This window comes from Carcharhinus amblyrhynchos, chromosome 7 (genome assembly GCF_965287045.1).
Source record: "Carcharhinus amblyrhynchos chromosome 7, sCarAmb.v2.hapA, whole genome shotgun sequence".
In the NCBI taxonomy this organism is placed as follows: domain Eukaryota; kingdom Metazoa; phylum Chordata; class Chondrichthyes; order Carcharhiniformes; family Carcharhinidae; genus Carcharhinus; species Carcharhinus amblyrhynchos.
In genome coordinates, this window is record NC_137330.1 from 91,485,334 (window position 1) to 91,504,773 (window position 19,440).

Genomic DNA, 19,440 nt, shown 5'->3' on the forward strand with positions numbered 1-19,440 from the left:
ATGAGAATTTCAGTATTAGATGAATCAGGCAGTTTAACGGAAGTGGAAAGAGATGGTCATGGTGATAGCTTGGCTATGTGTTTGGAAGCTCAACATGCGTAGTTATGACATTCATGTTGTGAATGGTCTGGTTCAACCTCAGACCTTTGCCAGGGAAGGGTAGGAAACGGTGGTTGTGAGAAAGACCAAAGGCAGTGATGTTTGGTCTTTCCAACATTTAATTGGAGGAAATTCTGCTCATTCAGTACTGGATGTTGGAGAAGGATTTAAAAATTTTGGGAATGTGGAACAGTTGAGAGAGATAGTAGCATGATAGTGCTGGTTATTGTCAGCGTACATGTGGAAAATAACCCTCTGTTTTCAGGGTCTTTGCAGGTGTCATGTGAATGTTGCTGGATTAATACAATATTCCACAGCCTCTCCTTACCATCTTCCTCTATGAACAGTAATCTGTGAACAGTATGCTTTGTCTGTATCGCGTGCACTGAAACAGTACTTTTCATTATATTCCAATATGTGACAATAATAAATCAAATCAAATAACGATTTGAACTTGAATCCTCGCCTGATAGTCCATTCCCTTAGCCGAGTAAGTTTGACCAATTGTAGCCTGTATTATCTTGGTGACAACATATCACCAATTGTAGCCTTTATTATCTTGGGGACAACGTACCTTTTTAATGCCAGTTATATACTTTTGCTCTCTTCTGATAATCTTTCTTTCTGGATGCAGCCATGGGCTGAACAGGTAACAAGGAGTTCAGGTTCAACCCATGGTATTGTCAATTTATTGTTAATGGGATAGAGTAAATACTTAGCAATAAAAATTTAATTTTGAATATAATTTTATGAAGAAATCTATAACATTCCAGATATTAAAATATTGAGTGATTTATTTTTGGGGATTTAGTATAGCTTTTCACAAGTCAACAGCTCCTACTTGCCTTACAGCGTAAAACATAAAATGAGTAATAATTGAGATTTAGAAATATTTTACCCTGGTAGATTTTTTTTCCCAAGCAAGGAAAGGAGTAAAGCTGATAAATATTGATGTGTATGCATTATAAGTTCCCGTGTTTTTCACTTTAAATTCAATGTGCCTGTTAATGATGCCTTTTGGCCTCATAATGATCGACCTGATAAAGGGTTATGGTTCCATTCAGAGTCCTATTGAGACAACCAATTAAAAGTAATATCTTCATTTCCCTTGGAGGCCTCTCAGAATCTTTCTGGCAGCTACAGCTGGCTTGACGCAGTATTTTTCTCTGATTGGTCAGCAGGAAATGTTTTGGAGCCCTTTAATCCCCATTGTTTCTTGCTGAAGGCTGAAATGTGTCATCTTCCATCTTGAGTGGCCCAGTTGGTAGCTGAGAAAGCTCTGCAGCTGAGGCCTGAGGGATTAGGAACCAACAGCCTGATTTGGAGTCCAGCGATTGACTGCAGGGACTTTTCTGTTTTGTGGAAGCTCAAAAATGAATAATGTCTCATTCTGAATAGTCACCCTTTTGGTTTCTTGCAGATGCCAAGAGAAAATATCACAGTAGTTTGTGCACGCTGTAGGAAGGTGCTGGGAGATGTGACTTCATCAGGTATAATGTGCATTTATTGTTCAATGGTACTTCAGATTATAGTGTCTTGCTATGTCCGTGTTATAATTAACTTGCGTATTCCCCCTCTCTTTAGTTATCACTTTCCTTTTGTTCTAATTTTTCTCCTTTTGCCTTACCACTTTGTCTTATAGAATAGGATTATAGAAACCCACAATGCAGAAGAATGTCATTCGGCCCATTGATCTTGCACCACAATCACACCCAGATCCTATCCCACTACGTATTTACTCTGCCAGTTCCCCTGACGTGAAGAGGCAATTTTGCATGGCCAATCAACCTAACCCACACATCTTGGACAGTGGGAGGAAACCGGAGCATCTGGAGGAAACCCATGTAGACTCAAGGAGAATGTGCAAACTCCATACAATCACACAAGGCTGGAACCTGGGTCCCTGGCACTGTGAGGCAGTGGTGCTAACCACTGTACCTCAATGCTGCCCTTGGCGTAGAACATCTTGTTGATTCTCAGGCTTGTGTCAAAGGTCCCAAAGATCTCCAAGCAGGTTCCTAGCATGTCATGTGGCCAATACTACCTCGTCATCCCAACCCTCACCAGGTGCTCCCAGAACATCATTCCGTGGTTAAGGTATAATGGCTTCGCTGCAGTCTCAGGCTTGCCTGCCCGACCCCCTTCCCATTTTGTTGATTCCCAGCCCCTTCCTGTTTCAGTTTTGTTGCAGCATGTTAGCGAAAACAGCTTAACCTAAGCATGCATGGATTAATGGAGGGATCACAAAAGGTATCCGATAGGGATTGACATTTCGGATCACAGAATTTTTTTAGCAGAGAAAGAGGCCATTCAGCTCATCTTGCCTGTGCCATCTCTTTGAAAGAGCTGTCTGATTTAGTCCCATACTCAGCTTCTTCCCTCTTTAGTCCTCTTCAAGAACATGTGCAATTGTCAATTGAACAGCGCTATGGAATCTGCCCTTTCAGGTAATATGTTCCAGAATTTGACAGCTCGCTGTGGAAAAAGAATCTCCTCATTCTCCCCTATAATTATTCACCAATTATTTGAGATTGCTTGTTAGAAAGTTTGTTACACTTGGGTAAGAGTAACACATTATCTTGTAATATATATGATAGGATTCATCCGTTTGGTTCATTATGTCCATGAATGTACGTGCTACTTATGACACATAAAAGCATTACCTGTCACTGGTTCTGCACAACATGAATTGGCTAATTGTTGAGTGAGTTAGTACAGCTAATCCTGAGTGAATTTTCCACAGACATGCTGAAACTTTGTGAAGATTATATGTGACCTGCATTGACAGCAATGCTGTGAATATGTGCTCATTCAACATTGCGAGTCTACTCATTAATGTGCCAAACAAGGAAGCCATAGACATGTGCCCTGTGTCACTATATCATGCTGATCTAGTTATGCTGCTACTTTCTAATCTGTATTCATTGAACTTACTAACTCGTGCAGTTGAATTTAACTTTAATGATACCATATATGCTCGAATAGATGGTGGTGCCATTAGATCACCTTGCGAATCAGTAGCCATTCAGACCATGAATGTACTGGCTCTCTGAAAGACCACCTTGCCCATTGTGGCTACTCAAATCATTGCTTGGTATGTGTTGTGTATATTCGTGAATGAGCCTAAGGCTGTCACTATTCGACCAAGAGTGTCCAGTCTATCACAAAGGAGAAGGTATGTTCAATATTTGATCAATAGATGAAGATACGTAAGAACATAAGAAATAGGAGCAGGAGTAGGCTAACTGGCTCCTCAGGCCTCCCCTGCCTGCTCTATTTTGTCCTCTTCCCATGAAACAGATCCAAAGCTTTCTGTTAACAAGTTAGCCATTTCTTTACTACCCATTATAGTGTTCTCCACATTTACCTATGCAACACTTTCTCTTTAAAAAATAAACTTCTGCTCTTAGTCTTGATGTCCCCGGGCAATTTTTTTCATCTCTTCTTGCATCTCTTATTAATTTCCTTTGTTGCTTTTTATGCCTCTCCCAGTCGGCTGGATGGACTATAAAGCGATACGTAGAATCTAATAAAAGGTACAAAAAGGGAATGTGAAAAGAAACATGCTGCAGATATCAAAGCTGACAGCAAAAATTTGACAGCGAAAATTAGAAGCGTTCTGCTGCTTTACAGTTCTTTAGTCCATAGATGCGTAAATGCCAGCTCTTCATTATTTTTATCAGTGTGGTTAGGATGAGATGGCTCTGGTTTTGAAGTCTTCATCTGCATATGATAATTTGTAGCCTGAATTAAATTATATAGCTTGGCAGACTTGCTCATGCTTCCAAAATGAATGTCAATTACTTGCCACTGTGTCCAGATGCTTATTTAGTGTAGGAGTGGATGGAAAGCACCACCATGAGAGGGGTGAAACCAGCTTACTTGGAATGTTTACAGTTGGGCTAGCTCAGACTCTAAAGACCCCTTGGCCTGATTTTAAATTTGTGCAAGAATGAGTTCTGAGTGAGTTAAAATCCTGTCCCTTGTGTCCCAAAGAAGCAACCTGAATAGGTACTTGGAGAAAGGTCCTGAGGGCACTTACCATCATAAACCTTGTTGGCTTGGGGATCTACATCTAGTGCAGGGCAGACGTGTGGACCCAACTAGGAAGTATGTAGAAAACTAAGGTAGGTAGCCCCTTTAACATGTCTCAGTGACTGGGTTGGCTTGATGAAATATGCGGGATTTGTGACGAATGCAATGTGTTTAGAGATGTTGTGATGCAGTGGCTGGTGTCCTTGCCTCTGTGAGCCAGAAGCTTTGAGTTCGATTCCTACTCCTGGACAGAAGGTGTGTTCATAATGTGGCTAAAGAGGTTGATTATCAACTTGTCTATCACTTTGATAAGCCTATGGCAGGTGGTAAGGACGGATGAGTTTCCTGGTCAGCCATCCTTGATGTGGAATGGTACTTGTAAAGCTGTAGCCTCTCTTTGGTGATCAGTGGTGCCAGTGAATACGATTTGGTACTAATGAGTACGATTGTCCATCTGAGATATATTTGTTGCTGATTAAACTTGACCTTATAGTAAATAAAGTAATTGCTGCTAAAAGTTACACAGCAAACACAATAAAAAAAGAGTGCATCTGACGATTTGTCAGGATTTTTTTTAAAGGAATATGTATAGCATAAGCTTTTTTAATGTATTCTCTTACATTGCAAATGTTCCTGATTTATTTCCTTACAGATACTATTAAATTTTATGTTACTGAGGTGCTGGTCCAGCCTTTGATGAACAAAACTTTGAAAAGGCAAATATGTGAAAGGTAATGTTTCCTCCCATTGATGTTTCCAACGTGTATCTAATGTTTAAATTGGATTTGTCTATACCTCAGGACTTTACCTACAGGCACTGACCTTCAAGTCCCACGTCAGCCCCTTCCACCCTCTGACTTAATCGAGGGAAGGTTTTGTCAACACAAGGGAAACTGAGACTGGGCCTTTCCTGTGATTAAGTGGACTTGGCTGCCATGTTTTCCACCACAATGGGCTGCATAAAAACTAACCCATTGCATGAAACATTTTGAGACACTTCCAAAGGTTGGGGGTTTGGAAGGCGCTATCATTGTAGGCTTGGCAAGTTACTGTCATGCATCATGTCAGTACTGTTACAGCTGCATTTCTCCAAGCAAGTGGAGAGTATTCCATCACACTCTTGACTTGTGCCCTGTAGATGGTGGAAAGCCTTTGGGGAGTCGGGAGGTGAGTGGCTCGCTGCAGAATTCCCAGCCTCTGACCTGCCCTTGTAAACATGGAATTTATATGGCTAGTTTGGTTGATCCATTAACAAGTTATCCAGATAGCCCAAAATAACTGCCACCACCAGAAACGATTGAGCCACTGGAGGTAACCATCCATCATCATCAAACTGCGATCGAAGGCTTGCCGTAACCGGCAGCAGATATGAGGGGTATCTGCTTCCCCTTGGTTAGCGTGGAGAGCTAGTCGGAGTGGAATCAGAATGAAATCAATAGTCAGTTGAGATGGTAAGTAGTAAGCACAGACAGTGGCATGCTCACAATAGAGGAGAAATATATGGATTATAACAAGTAATTCATTATGTGAAGTTCTTGGAGGAATTTGAGGTATTGAGGTACAAACTAAATGTAAGTGCCTTATCCTTGTATGGAATTTTTTAATGTATTAAATTGATCTCCTGGGAGTTGCTCTCAGTGAGTCAGGGGATGTTGTATTCTGATTGCTGTCTCATTATTATTTGTTCAAAGTTTATTTGTCAGTGTCACAAGTAAGCTCATATTAACACTGCAGTTAAGTTACTGTGAAAATCCCCTTATTGCCGCACTCTGGTGCCTGTTCAGGTACACTGAGGGAGAACTTAGCATGGCCAGTACACCTAACCAGCATGCCTTTCAGACTGTGGGAGGAAACTGGAGCACCGGGAGAAAACGCAAGCAGACATGGGGAGAACGTGTAAACTCCACACAGACAGTCACCTAAGCTGGGAATCGAACCCAGGTCTCTGGCGCTGCGAGACAGCAGTGCTACCACTGTGGGATTCCACTGGGCCTTTGAGCCCTTGAGCTTTGCCAGCAAAAGCATGTTTTTCTCTTCTCTGCAAACTGATGTTGAACTGTGTCTAGAAGTCATACCATGGAAGCCATGGTAACATTGTATCAACAAATATTCCAATTTTCCGACTTTTATCCCCACTTCTTATTCTGGAATCCCTTATTTGAAAATAGTCCAAACTCACCTCTTCCATTGGCTTAGGCTACAAGCAATCTCATGTCATCCCACTTGTGTAACCAGAACCATATAGACTAAAGAGAGATGTTCATCCCTTGATTCTCTGGGCCCCTATTTTTACATTCCGTTGTGAACAAATAACACATTTTCTTTAGAGACAGAGCGGTAACAAACAAATGCAACTCAATTCCCACAGAAACCAAAGCCATTAAGAACAAATGTTAATAACACTTTGTACCATAATGTCAGTATAGGAAGAAAAGTTTCTCTCTTATACAGGTGTTCTACCCTACAAATATAGTTAATCAATGTGGGGGTTTTGTTTGAAGATAAAGTGCAATGTTAAGTTCAGACTAATTTTTAACCTTTCCTTCATAGCTAATAGAACACTCTTAATTGCAACTTAAAGTGCAAAACAATTAATTGTAGCTTCTCACAAACTGTAAAGAACCCCAAATGCTTTGGCTGCTATTGTCTCACTGACGAAATTCAAACTGAACTGAACCGTTTAATTTAAAATGTGTTTCAATAGTAAAATATGTAGATGTTACCAACCAATTACAGACCCTAAAAATTAATAGAATTATCAATTTTTAAAAAATAATCAATGGGATGTGGGCGTCGCTGGCTGGGCCAGTATTTATTGCCTCAGTTGGTCCAGAAGACTCTGCCAGTGGCAGTGGCTAGTAAATTTCAGCCTAGATATCGTGGAGGAGTAGGATTGTGATTCCTAGAAGATTTTGAAAGCTGGCAGCTTTCAAAAATGGGACCCGGGCTAATAGAATGACACGAAGAGCTGGGTGACTTGCGCTGCTGTATTCAGAGCACTGTAAGCTGATTATACTGGGCAGTATTTGGATTGAAAGTCAGATAATCAGACGTTACAATTTTACTCGTTAAAAGTTACAGAAATTTTGGCCAAATAACAGACTGGCTAACTTGGCCCACTGTGATGTTACTGGAGAGATATTGGTATCATATTAGAATCATACCTTCATGTAAATTAGCATCATCTGGAGAGGAGGGGGAAAGACAAGAGTTCACTGATTGAAATGTGGTTTTGAATGTTTTTTAGGTCTTTGTTTGTGGAGACTGTGGTTGCTGGCCGACTGAAGGAGTTGTCATCCGCTCAGAGTACATTTAGATTCTGTATTCAAGGATGTGATGAAAAAACGTATATTTTGGTAAGAAACCTTTTCTTTTAGGATTTTGTACAAAATGACAAAGTCTATCAGTGATAGTCATTTTCAAGTGTTTGTAAAACCTCAGGAGATGATCGTACTTTTACGAATGGATTCTTCCACTGAAGATAGGCCTTTCAAATTTTGCCTCTAGGTGGCAGAGTTTGAACACGTATCAAAAAGCATTTGTGGTTTCCATACACAAATTTTCATAGTCCCATCTTTATTGCATTTGAAAATACTGCCTCTGAAGTGATACTGCCAGCATTTTTTAGTCTCAGCAATTAACATTTTTTTGACTGCAGCTTTAGGGATGTAAGATGGTAAAATATTGCTCTTTCAAAACAGCTTTGAATGATACTCTGAACCTGTTTGTAAGGAAGTGTCACATAATGTGTCTGGTATTCAAACATGTTTTGCTATTAGAATAGTAGTTCATCAGTTTGGACATACTTGCCCAAACTGTAACCTGTCAGTTACAATCTTCCTACTCTGAGCAACAATTGTGATTGAGGCCTTCTTTCTAATGTGAGTTTCGTGTACTTTGCATTTGCAACTCGTGCTTTAGAAGGGTGTCTTTGCGGGAGCACTAAGATAAATATGACCTACCATAGAGAGAATGCTGAATCCAAATACATCCTTTTAAAAGGCAATGGTCACTTTCTACCGAGATAATATTTGGAAATGTAAGACTGTGAATTCTTTGAATTCTGTTATTGCAAAGTTAAAAATTGTATGGATAATATATACGATAGCATATGCGAGATAAGGTTAGCTGTGAGCATTCATAATTATCAGGGGTTTTGATGAGGTAAATGAAGAAATCTTGTTTTCACTGGATGACAAGTCAGTAGCAAGAGGGAATAAATTTACAATCATTGCCAAGGGAATGCAGCAAGAGGTTAGGTTTTTTTTATGCAGTTGGAGAATGTTCTCCCAGAAGCAGTGATGGAAACCAAATTAATAGGTGTTTTTACAGGGAAGTGGATAAATATCTGAAAAATAAAAAGTGACAAGGTTATTGGGGGAGTGGGGTTGATGGGTGGCTCTTTCAGACAGCCAGTATTGTTTGAATTGAATGGTCTCCATCTGTGCCATAAGATTAGAGGACATGGTTCTGAGTTGAGTCCCTGGTGGGGGGGTGGGGGGGGGGGGGTGGGTAATGATGATGATAGGCACAAACGCTGGGGGCTGGGATTTTCTGGCTGTGCTTGCGCCAAGACTGTAAAATCCTCTCCGAGGCCAACAGACATTTGTATGGTCTGTCCTCAAGATAAAGGGGGGGGCGGTTTAGAATGGAGTTGAGGAGGAACTTCTTCACTCAAAGGGTGGTGAATCTCTGGAATTCTCTGCCCGTTGAAGTGGTGGAGGCTACCTCGCTAAATATTTTTAAGACGCGGGTTGATGGGTTTTTGATAAGAGAGGGGATTAAGGGTTATGGGGAGAGGGTGGGAATGTGGAACTGAGCCACGACAGATCAGCCATGATCTTATTGAATGGCGGGGCAGGCTCGAAGGGCTAGATGGCCTCCTCCTGCTCCTATTTATGTTCTTCTGTCCCCGCCCACTATGATTCCTGTGGTGGGCGGGACGGGAAAACTCCCCACTGCAGATCCAATTGGGTTGAATCTGCGACAAAGATATTGGGTGTGATCTGTATAAGAGACCTGATATGACAAGCGGGATTTCCTTTACTCAGTCTGTGATATATTGAGTTCATATTTTATGTGTGCCACTAACTGATCTTTCAGCGTTTCTTGTTGAAGAGGACAGGAGATTTGGATCAGGTAGCATGGAAAATTAATTGAAATTCAAGGAAAAGCAATAGGTGGCAAAATGCATTAAAATAATAGAAAGCTAAAAATTTTTTTTTTGACATGCGTGCTCTTGTTGGTTTCACCTAATGATTGGTCTGTGGGTTCAGAGCATAGCAGACTCACTAAAAGTTCGAAGTGCGCAGGTTCAAAAGTGCCCATACTATACATCTAGATTGTGAATATTGCGCAGTACATTTATGCAGAATGATTGACCAAGAATGTTATGGAATTCATTTGAGCTATTTAGGAATAGGGAAAGGTTTTTTTAGACCCTTCAATACTGTTGATCAATCAGTTTCACCTTCCCACTATCTCACTGTGAAGCTTCCTTATCAACATGCAATTGCCTCTTAAATCCATTAGCGGGATTCACCTACCTCAGTGGCCAATTTTGATAAATGGTTTGACATCTCTGACTATTTGGGTGGATAACTTCCACCTGGCTCCACTTCATTTTCCACTTAAAAAAAAATTCACCCCTCTATATTTGGAGCTCTTAACAGAGTGAACAATCACCAGGATTGACTTTTTGAACTTTTCATCTTCATCTTCATTGAGTACAATTTAGTATTTAATTTGGATTAGTGGTGTTCATGCTTGACCATGGTTGATTCCGTACTTGTCAAAACTTTCCTCTCAGTAGTCATTTGCTCCTGTTGATAATGGTGATGTTTGTACATCGCTTCCATTGCATGTTTGAATTCCTGTTGTCAACACTTTATAAGCCCTGGATGAATCAGCGATGTATATGCACTTGGGCTAATCCCAGCCTACTGGATATTTTGTCTCATCCTACCCAGGCATTTTGTAATTTAAAAAATATTGGCAGCGGAGCAGGCTACTGCACTGATATTGTGTAATTCTGCCTAAAGGGTATTATTCCAGGAAAAAAGTGATGTAAATAATTCCTGGAATGGTCTTTCTGTAACAAACATTTGCCAGTAAAGTTTCTTTATGCTTGTCCCAGTTCGCTACAGAATATCTATAGAAATATAACATTATCAGCATCAATCGAAAGCATGATGAGAAGGAGAAGGATCGTATGGGTCCAAACCAGGGCCCTACAGCTTTGTGTTGGGGCCTGAATCTTACTGGAAAGATAGATACTGCAGGTTCCCTGGAATGCACAAATTGGCCAGCAAGTTCAAGCAGCACCCCATGAGTCGCAAATCTCCAAAACTGAGCCCAGAATAAAGAAATTTTACTCTTGCTGCAGTCTGAAATGCCTGGGTGGAATGATGCAAAAAGAAAATCTGATAGGCCAGGATTAGCCTGTGGCTGTGCACCACACATTCATGATGTGGAAATGCTGACGTTGGACTGGAATAAACACAGTAAGAAGTCTCACAACACCAGGTTAAAGTCCAACAGGCTTATTTGGTAGCAAATGCCACTAGCTTTCGGAATGCTGCTCCTTTGTCAGGTGGGTGGGAGATCTGTTCATAATTAGGGCATATAAAGTCACAAACTCAATTTACAAAATAATGATTGGAATGCGAGTCTTTACAGCTAATCAAATCTTAAAGGTACAGACAATGTGAGTGGAGAGAGTATTAAGCACAAGTTAAAAAGATGTGTATTGTCTCCAGACAGGGCAGTTGGTGAGATTTTGCAAATCCAGGCAAGTTGTGGGGGTTACAGATAGTGTGACATGAACCCAAGATCCCGGATGAGGCCGTCCTTGTGTGTGCGGAACTTGGCCATCGGTCTCTGCTCCGCGACTGTTGTTGTGTGTCGTGAAGGTCGCCTTGGAGAACGCTTACCTGAAGATCAGAGGCCGAATGCCCATGACCGTTGAAGTATTCCCCAATTGGAAGAGAACAGTTTTGCCTGGTGATTGTCGAGTGGTGTCCATTCATCCGTTGTCGTAGCGTCTGCATGGTCTCCCCAATGTACTGTGCTTCGGGACATCTGTTCCTGCAGCGTATCAGGTAGACAATGTTGGCCGAGTTGCAAGAGTATCTACCGTGTACCTGGTGGATGGTGTTCTCATGTGAGATGATGGCATCCGTGTCGATGATCCGGCACGTCTTGCAGAGTTTGCTGTGGCAGGGTTGTGTGGTGTCGTGGTCACTGTTCTTCTGAAGGCTGGGTAGTTTGTTGCGGACAATGGTCTGTTTGAGGTTGTGCAGTTGTTTGAAGGCAAGAAGTGGAGGGTGTGGTGAAGGCCAGAGCTGAATGGGGTTGGAGGGGAGTGGGGGAATGGGGGTGTCATTGAAGTGAGGTTGGCAAACCCAGAAGAACTGGTTTCCTCAGTGCCTTGCAGAATTTAACTCGACGCAAGTGCATTGTATTGGTTGGTAGCTTTTTGAGCTTGGAGGAAGCATTCTTGCCACACAAGTAGAGCCACAAAGACATTTACCTCATGGATTCAGGCCCCCTTCAAACTTTTAAGCTGCTTAAGTGTCCCAAGCTGTGGATAAAAATAGAATGACTGTTAAAATGAAATTACGAGGCTGCGTGCTAATATTTAAATGACAAAGTCGATTTGCATGAGCAAAATGCACGTCTGCCCTATATCCCGAAGGGTTTGTGACAGGTTTGGTCCCTGTCCCAGATTCCATTTGCATTTCAACCTCTGACATGACCTGCTTTTGAGAGTTAAGGTTTATCCCCTTCTTCCTGGAATTGTTGACTTTTTTTTTCCCCGAGAATAATATCCCTTTGGCAGAATTTCTTAACCTCAGTGTGAAGCCTGGATTCATTACGTCAATATTTTGGAAGGTTTGGGTGGAATGATGCAAAAAGCAAACCTAATAGGCCAGGATTTGCCTGTGGCTGTGCACCACACATTCAACCAGAGCTGGTAAAAATAGTGCGCGCTAATAATGTAGATGTGTACGGGAGGCAGTGTACAAACATCGTCAGTGTTAGGGTCTTAATAACGATTCTGCTATTAGGATAAGCATCAAGAGGGAGAAGCTAGTCACTTGCTCCATTAAAAAATGAGAGAAAATCATCGCTGTGTTACTCACAGTCCCCTCGTGAATAGGTTGTGTTGTACGTTCAGGCCTCATTATACTGATGCAAACATTCTGGCTTCTGAGGTTGAAGGAGATGTGCACCAATGGGTTAGATAAATCAATGACAGCAGCGATTTACAATGTCAGCTTGTCACATTGTGAGATTTAATGCAATAAATTCAGCTTCTATATCCATTGCGGTTTAATCTGTCAACTTAAACACCAACACAAACTCTGGAGCAGAACAAACCTGCCTTGGCAAACCTAGAGTTTGATTTAAGGAGGCAGATCTTCCACAGCAGCATAACACATGTATCGTTTTTCCTAGTTTCTGTAACACCAACAACCTGACGATAAATTGTATTTTTTGCACAGATTTATTAATAAAATTTACTTTCTCGAGCTTATGTTTGTGTTTTAACAGCAGACTATTGAACTGTAATGCTAAATAGAGAAGCAAGAATAAACTAAACAGAGCAGCAGTTGCTGAGAAACTGAAGCCCATGATCCCAAATTAAATTGGCTTTATTGTGTGGAGCAGTGGCTCTCTCCTGGAACTGCTCACATTAAGTTGGTTGTTATGTAGTCCAGTGGGAAGCTAAGTTTAAGTTTATTTATTAGTGTCGTAAGTAGACTTGCATTAACACTGCAATGAAGTTACATTGAAAATCCCCTAGTTGTGTTCGGGTACAGAGAGGGAGAATTTAGCATAGCCAATGCACCTAACTGGCACGTCTTTTGGACAATGGGAGGAAACCACCCAGGCCCTATCCCCATAACCTCATGCGTTTACGCTAGCTAGTCCTCCTCACACTAAGGGGCAATTTAGCATGGCCTACCTACCTAACCTGCATGCCTTTCAGACTGTGAGAGGAAACCAGAGTACCTGGATGAAACCCACGCCGACACGGGGAGAATGTGCAAACTCCACACAGTCAGCAACCCAAGCCGGGAAGGAAACCCGGGTCCCTAGTGCTGTGAGGCAACAGTGCTAACCAATGTGCCACTATGCCACTGCTGCTTGGAGGGTGGGAGTACACAGCCAGGGATAACATGTGAGGGCGATTGGGGAGGATAGGCAAGGTCCTGGGCCATTGAGTACAGGGGTGACATAGATTTGGAGGACCACCATTGGGTGCATCCTTCTATCGGCCCAAGTTTTATGACAGTAATGATCCTGGAGCTGCTAGTGTTGATTGTTTGAAACTTACAGCAACTTCCTGGACTGGGTTTTCAAATGCTGGTGGGTTAGGAACTTGGTGCAGTGTGATTTTACAAATTGCAGTCTCTAGGAGGTGTCTCTGAATGCACTGGTCGGATTTTTTAGCAACAATCGGAAGGCTTTTCTGTTGCTAGCTTACGGTTGACCAGATTAATAGTGGATATTTGCATTCACGTTGGTGGAATTTAAATTCATGACCTCATTGCACACTATCTCCTGTCAGTGTTTTTGTTTCTGACAGAGTTTGATCCACAGCATGAGCTAAAATTTGCCAGTGGAGTAGAGCTGTTGAAGTTGAGTCATGGGGTAGCTTATGGACTAATTCCTGCACAAGGGCAGTTTAACTCATCACTGATTCTTACTCTCAAACATGGATGCAACACACTATCAATATAAAATATGGATGGTTGGCGTGTGTGGGTATGGAATGTTTTTGCATTGTCTTACTTCAGTTAATTCCAGTTGAGCTTCTGCATGTTGGTATACTTATAGGATTTAGACTTGAGGCTGCAGTTTTTTTTTATCAAGGCCAGATTATCAAGCTTCTTGACGGAGTAGCCACATCAGAAATGCTTAACAAAAATGGAGAGAGCTGCTGTCATACAGAACTGGTAAATCAGTATCTGTGGAGAGAGTTCAAGTTTGGGGTTGATATCCTTCGCCACTCACTCCACCAGTCCGACTGTGTTTGTGGAGAGTTTAAAAAGCAAATGGAGATCTCTATGAACTGTTAGATGGTGTTCGCTGTAACTGATGCTTTGAGCTTGCTTGAGCTACAACTTCTCAAATGTCAGTTCCAAAGGTGAGAAACTACTCTGAAGTCAGGTTATTCTGATATAAGTTCACAGACCTGATATGTTAACACTGTTTCTCTCACCTAAGATGCTGCCAGACCTGCTAATTCCACCAATTTCTGTTTTTCTTTTGAGTCAGATGTGAAATAACTTAGCTCTGGCATCACTTCGCACAATTAAGCCAACAAGTCTGCATTAAGCTTTAGTTGAGAGTTCACTTGGAACAGAGGTTCCCAAACTGGGACTGTGCAGAGGGTCTGTGAAACTGGTGTGACCGGCAAACGCCAGTTTGAATGCATAAAGTTTAAAAAGAATTATAAGTGAAAACAAATAGACTAAACAGCATGCTCCAAGAGGCCTTGCTCTGATTGGCCCAACAAGGTTCTTCAATCTCGCTGTTGCCAGGCAGATAAGCGTGTGGCCAGCTGCAATGTTTGCACAGAAGAGAGGCGGCTTGATAGGGCCTCAGAACGAGCAGGGGCTTCTTGAAGTGGGGAGTTGGTTCTTAGATATAGATTTGTGGTAAAGCTGTAAATACTTTTTATATTTGGTACCTATGTTTGCATGTAATTTGTGGCAACAAAGGGATGTTGACATTCTGAGAATGTTAGGGGTTCCCTGATGCTCCTGGGAGGTCACTGTGGACTCAATAGCTCGCAAGGTTTGGTAAACCCTGATCTAGAATTGAATTTACCTACACACTTCAACCACATCCGCCCTACCAGACAACTGGTTCATCCACTGGGGCTGCCTATGTTCTCCTATCAGCTCTGATCAATTTTGTTCGATACCAGCTTTGATCAATTCTGATGAAAACTAGGGAATCACAACAGTATGATTGCAGTTTGATCACTGTCCTCCTAGCATGATGTGGCACTATTGGACTTTGCTTTTTGATCTCTTCTCCTGGTGGCAGCCAGTACTGACTACAATAAAATAACATGAGCACTCATATCAGTGACATTGCGCTGGATTTTCAACCTCGATGTGGCTAGGAGGAGTCTGGAAAATTTCTGACTTGTTTCACCTGCCTCAAGAGAAAGTGCCAGCGCAAAGCCAGGGATCTTCACTATCCAGTGCAGTGTAGGGAGGTGTGGTAGGTGGAGGGGCCGGTATTGGGCTTGAGAAGAAGTGCAGGACTTAGTCTCTCTTCATATGACAAACCTGCCAGATTCGCCCAATCTTCGTGATGATTCAAACCCCCTATGATTATTGCCTTTGTTGCAAGCTCTGGTTTTTACCTGTTTAAAATTCCATCCAGCGTAACCTCGGTGGAAGGGCCTACAAACTACTTCCACCAGTGATTTCTGGCCCTTGTTGTGTTTGATCTCCACCCATACTAACTTTAATTGCGTTTATTGCCTATGAGTTATTGCCCTTGAGACAGTGGTAGTGAGCCACCTTCTTGAGAACTGAAAGACTCTTCAGAAGGCAGTTAATCAACTACATTGCTGTGGGTCTGGCATCAATGTATGCCAGATTGGATAAAGACAGCAGATTTCCTCCCTTGAAGAACATTGATGAGCCAGATGTGTTTTTACCACAGTCTTGTAGTTGCATGGTTTTCATCACTGATGTTAGCTTTTTATTCCAGACTTTTTTAATTAATTGAATTTAAATTCCCCAGATGTCAAGGTGGAATTTGAACTTGTGAATCCTGATTGCTGGAACAGCAATATGACACAATATAACTATTCCCCCATTCCCATCATCCCATTGTATAGATGCATCTCTCGTGGTCCAGATATATTAACAAAGGGATTGAATAACAAAAAATGTCAGTGAATGATAAGCTATTGATACTGGATTCATGCTTTAATGTTTGTCAATGTAATTGTCACTGGTACAGACTGTGATGACTCATGTGCTGGGAAGAGCCTGCATTTTCTTTTGCACAATGTCTCTTTAAGAACAAAGTGGGCTGGGGATTATTTTGAAAGTACATTAATATGTTTCCAGATTTAAAATATTGTTAAATTCCAAGAGATAACTACATGATTTGGCATTGCCATGGCAATGAACAGTTAAGAAGTGAAGGATTATTCGAAAGCTAATTGCAGTTGAGTTGGGTTTTAGCTTTTCTTTTTCTGTTTGGCTGGGCACTTGTGTGAGGAGAAAGTTAGCTAAGCTCCTTCTGAATGGAACAGTTTTCTGTTTTATTGTCTTTGAACAGATCCTGGTGTTGAAGCAGGTCTCTAAGAATAGATCAGCGACTGTGTTACAGTGTGCATTATACAGTTTGAAAGGGCAGAACTGAAGACAGAAAAATCGAGGGATTGCGGATTAGACAATGCTCATTGCTACAGTTGAACTAGTGCCAGAGTTGACTAGACCATTTAAAGAGGTCGGAAAAGGGAGTGTCTAGAGATTCATTGCCATCAGGACTGTTGTAAACTAAATGAGAAAGGGTTTATAGATGGGTACATTGTTGATGATAATTTCCAGGAGTTTTGGATAGAACGTGGCTGCTGGCTACTGCCACAGCTTTCTGTTAAGAGGTAAAATGGGTTGATGGGTTAAAAAGGTGAATCTCAAAGATTTGAAACAAGAGGTCCCACAAAATGAAGTTTGAGTTGAAAACACTGTGAGATTACATGTGAAGCCACGTTTGTGCCCGAAATAGTGCAAGTACTCGAATTTATGCGAGGCATATCTGTTGCTTCGACTATTTAATGCAAAATTTACCTTTTTATTTGAAATATCCATTGCCATTAATTAACGCTCGAATTATGTTGCTCTTAGTTGGTATGTTACAGTAAAAGTTTTTTAAAAAGTGAAATCTCATCCTATGGTTTGCTTTCCATTGGTATTGTATTTTAAGAAGTTACTTGTCTTTACAAAGAACAAAGAACGTATAGCACAGGAACAGGCCCTTTGACCCTCCAAGCCTGTGCCCATCACATTGTCCCATCTAGCCCAACCGCCTGTATCTCTCTATTCCCCATCTGTTTATGAGGACCCAGATGGGAGATTGATCAGTAGTGAACTGCAGGCAGCCTTTTGAATAGTTGAGTCTTTTTAAAAAACAATGTCCTTTATCTTGTAGTGTATTGGTTGTGTTCAGATGTATTACATACCTGTTTATTTATCCCTTCCTTATAGCTCTGGCTTTTGAATTCTGACACTCTACTGGTGAGATCACGCAATGATTCAAATAGTGATTTTGCTGCAATTGGCAAGGGTACAGTGAAGCCTGAGTCGCCTATCAAATTATGTGAAGGAAACAATACTGTCAAAGTACTGTACCACCCCTGCTTAAAAGGAAGAAACAAAATGTAAGTAGCACTTTTTCGATATTTATATAGGATTTTAATGGAGCTAAGTGATGGATGACTGCTAGAAGTGGGATAAATAATACCGGGACAATGATGCTGGTGCAGATTATTAATGAAACAAATTGGCTCCATTGTGTTGCACAAAGCTTGAAGGCATAATATGTTTTGGCTATATTATTGCTTCGTACAATGCTGGCTTGTGCTAAATCTTGAACAGAGTGACCCTGGAGTTCAGTCCGCTGTAGAAAAAAATGGAATGCACAGTGAACAATAGGAGGTGCCCAAGCTATTGAGTGAATTACTATCTTCTTTTGGTTTAAAAAAAATTGCACTTGGGATGTAGGCATGACTGACGTGTGTTATCCAGTGAAGGTGATGCTTGATTGGGGATATATGATGAAGATACTCCACTCAGTGATACTAACGTAAGGAGTTTCAGGATTATGACTCAGTGGCAATGAAGGAATGGTGTTATTTAGCTTTGACAAAGGGTCATCTGAACTCAAAACATCAGCTCTTTTCTCTCCTTGCAGATGTTGGTTATAGTTGGTTATAGTCGTTTCACAGTAACTTCATTGCAATGTTAGTGTAAGCCTACTTGTGATACTAATAAACAAATTTAAAAACTCAAATCAATGGACTGGTCAATATTTAAAAACTCAGTGACCAATGTGAATGAGTACACAACTACGGTAACTGACTTCATTTGTAAGTGTGTGGAAGACTGTGTGCCAAAGAAGCAAATCGCCGTGTTTCCCAGCCGGTAAGCATGGATGAATGTGGATATTCATTGCTTGCTGAAGTCCAGATCTGAAACGTTCAAGTCAGACCTATACAAGAAATCCAGATATGATCTACGGAGATCCAGCAAAGATACCAAAAGACAGTATCAGACCATGCTAGAGTCCCAGGTTAGCCACATAGGTTCCCACCGACTATGGCAAGATGAAGGCATGTAGAATCACCAGCACCAATGCATCCCTCCCCCATAAACTCAATGCATTTTATGCCCATTTTAAGCAAGAGGTCAGCGAGAGCATCCCTTCATCTGGAAGCCTTGGCCAAACTTATATCTGAGGTCACCATTGCAGATGTCGGAGCAACCTTCTCGAAAGTCAACTCATGGAAAGCGAGCGGCCTGGATGGGGTACTTGGACAAGCACTCAGATGCTGCATGGACATCTTCAACCTCGCTTTATACCAATCTGAGACCCCTATCTGCTTCAAGAAGATGACCATCATCCTGGTACCAAAGAAAACCCAGGCAGTGTGCCTTAATGACTATTGTCTGGTGGCTCTGACATCCATCATTATGAATACTTCGAAAGGTTATTCATGGCACAAATCAATTCCAGCCTCCCAAACTGCCTGGATCCACAATGGTTTGCCTATTATCATAACAGGTCCACAGCAGACGCCATCTCCGTGGGCCAACACTCAACCCTGGAACACCTGGATAACAAAGACACCTATACCAGACTCCTGTTTTACTGACTACAGTTCAGCCTTAAACCTCATTATTCTTACGAAACCCATTTCCAAACTCCGTAGCCTGGGGCTTGACGACTCCCTCTGTGACAGGTTCCTGAACTTCCTAACCCACAGACTGCAATCATTAAGGATAGGCAACAACACCTCCTCTACAATAATCCTCAACACTGGTGCCCCACAAAGCTGTGTCCTCAGCCGTTTCCTATACTTATACACCTATGACTGTGTGGCCAAATTCCCTCCAATTCAATTTTCAAGTTTGCTGATGACACCACCATAGTGGATTGGATTTCAAATAATGATGAGATAGGTCTAATTTAGTTGTGGGTGCGGTGTAGTGGGGAGGGGGGAGAAGAGAGTGTGTGGGGGGGGTGGCGGTAGTGGAGGGAGGC

General features: G+C 41.7%; 1 protein-coding gene across 1 annotated transcript in view; it reads left to right on the forward strand.

Moving 5' to 3' along the window:
* Window positions 1–19,440, forward strand: part of ube3d (ubiquitin protein ligase E3D) — a 150,278-nt gene that overhangs the window by 20,898 nt on the left and 109,940 nt on the right. The window contains exons 5-8 of the mRNA XM_080193371.1: window positions 1,520–1,589; window positions 4,787–4,865; window positions 7,382–7,490; window positions 17,385–17,557. Of these exons, the coding sequence (XP_080049497.1) occupies window positions 1,520–1,589; window positions 4,787–4,865; window positions 7,382–7,490; window positions 17,385–17,557 (431 nt within the window). The remainder of the gene's footprint in view (window positions 1–1,519; window positions 1,590–4,786; window positions 4,866–7,381; window positions 7,491–17,384; window positions 17,558–19,440) is intronic.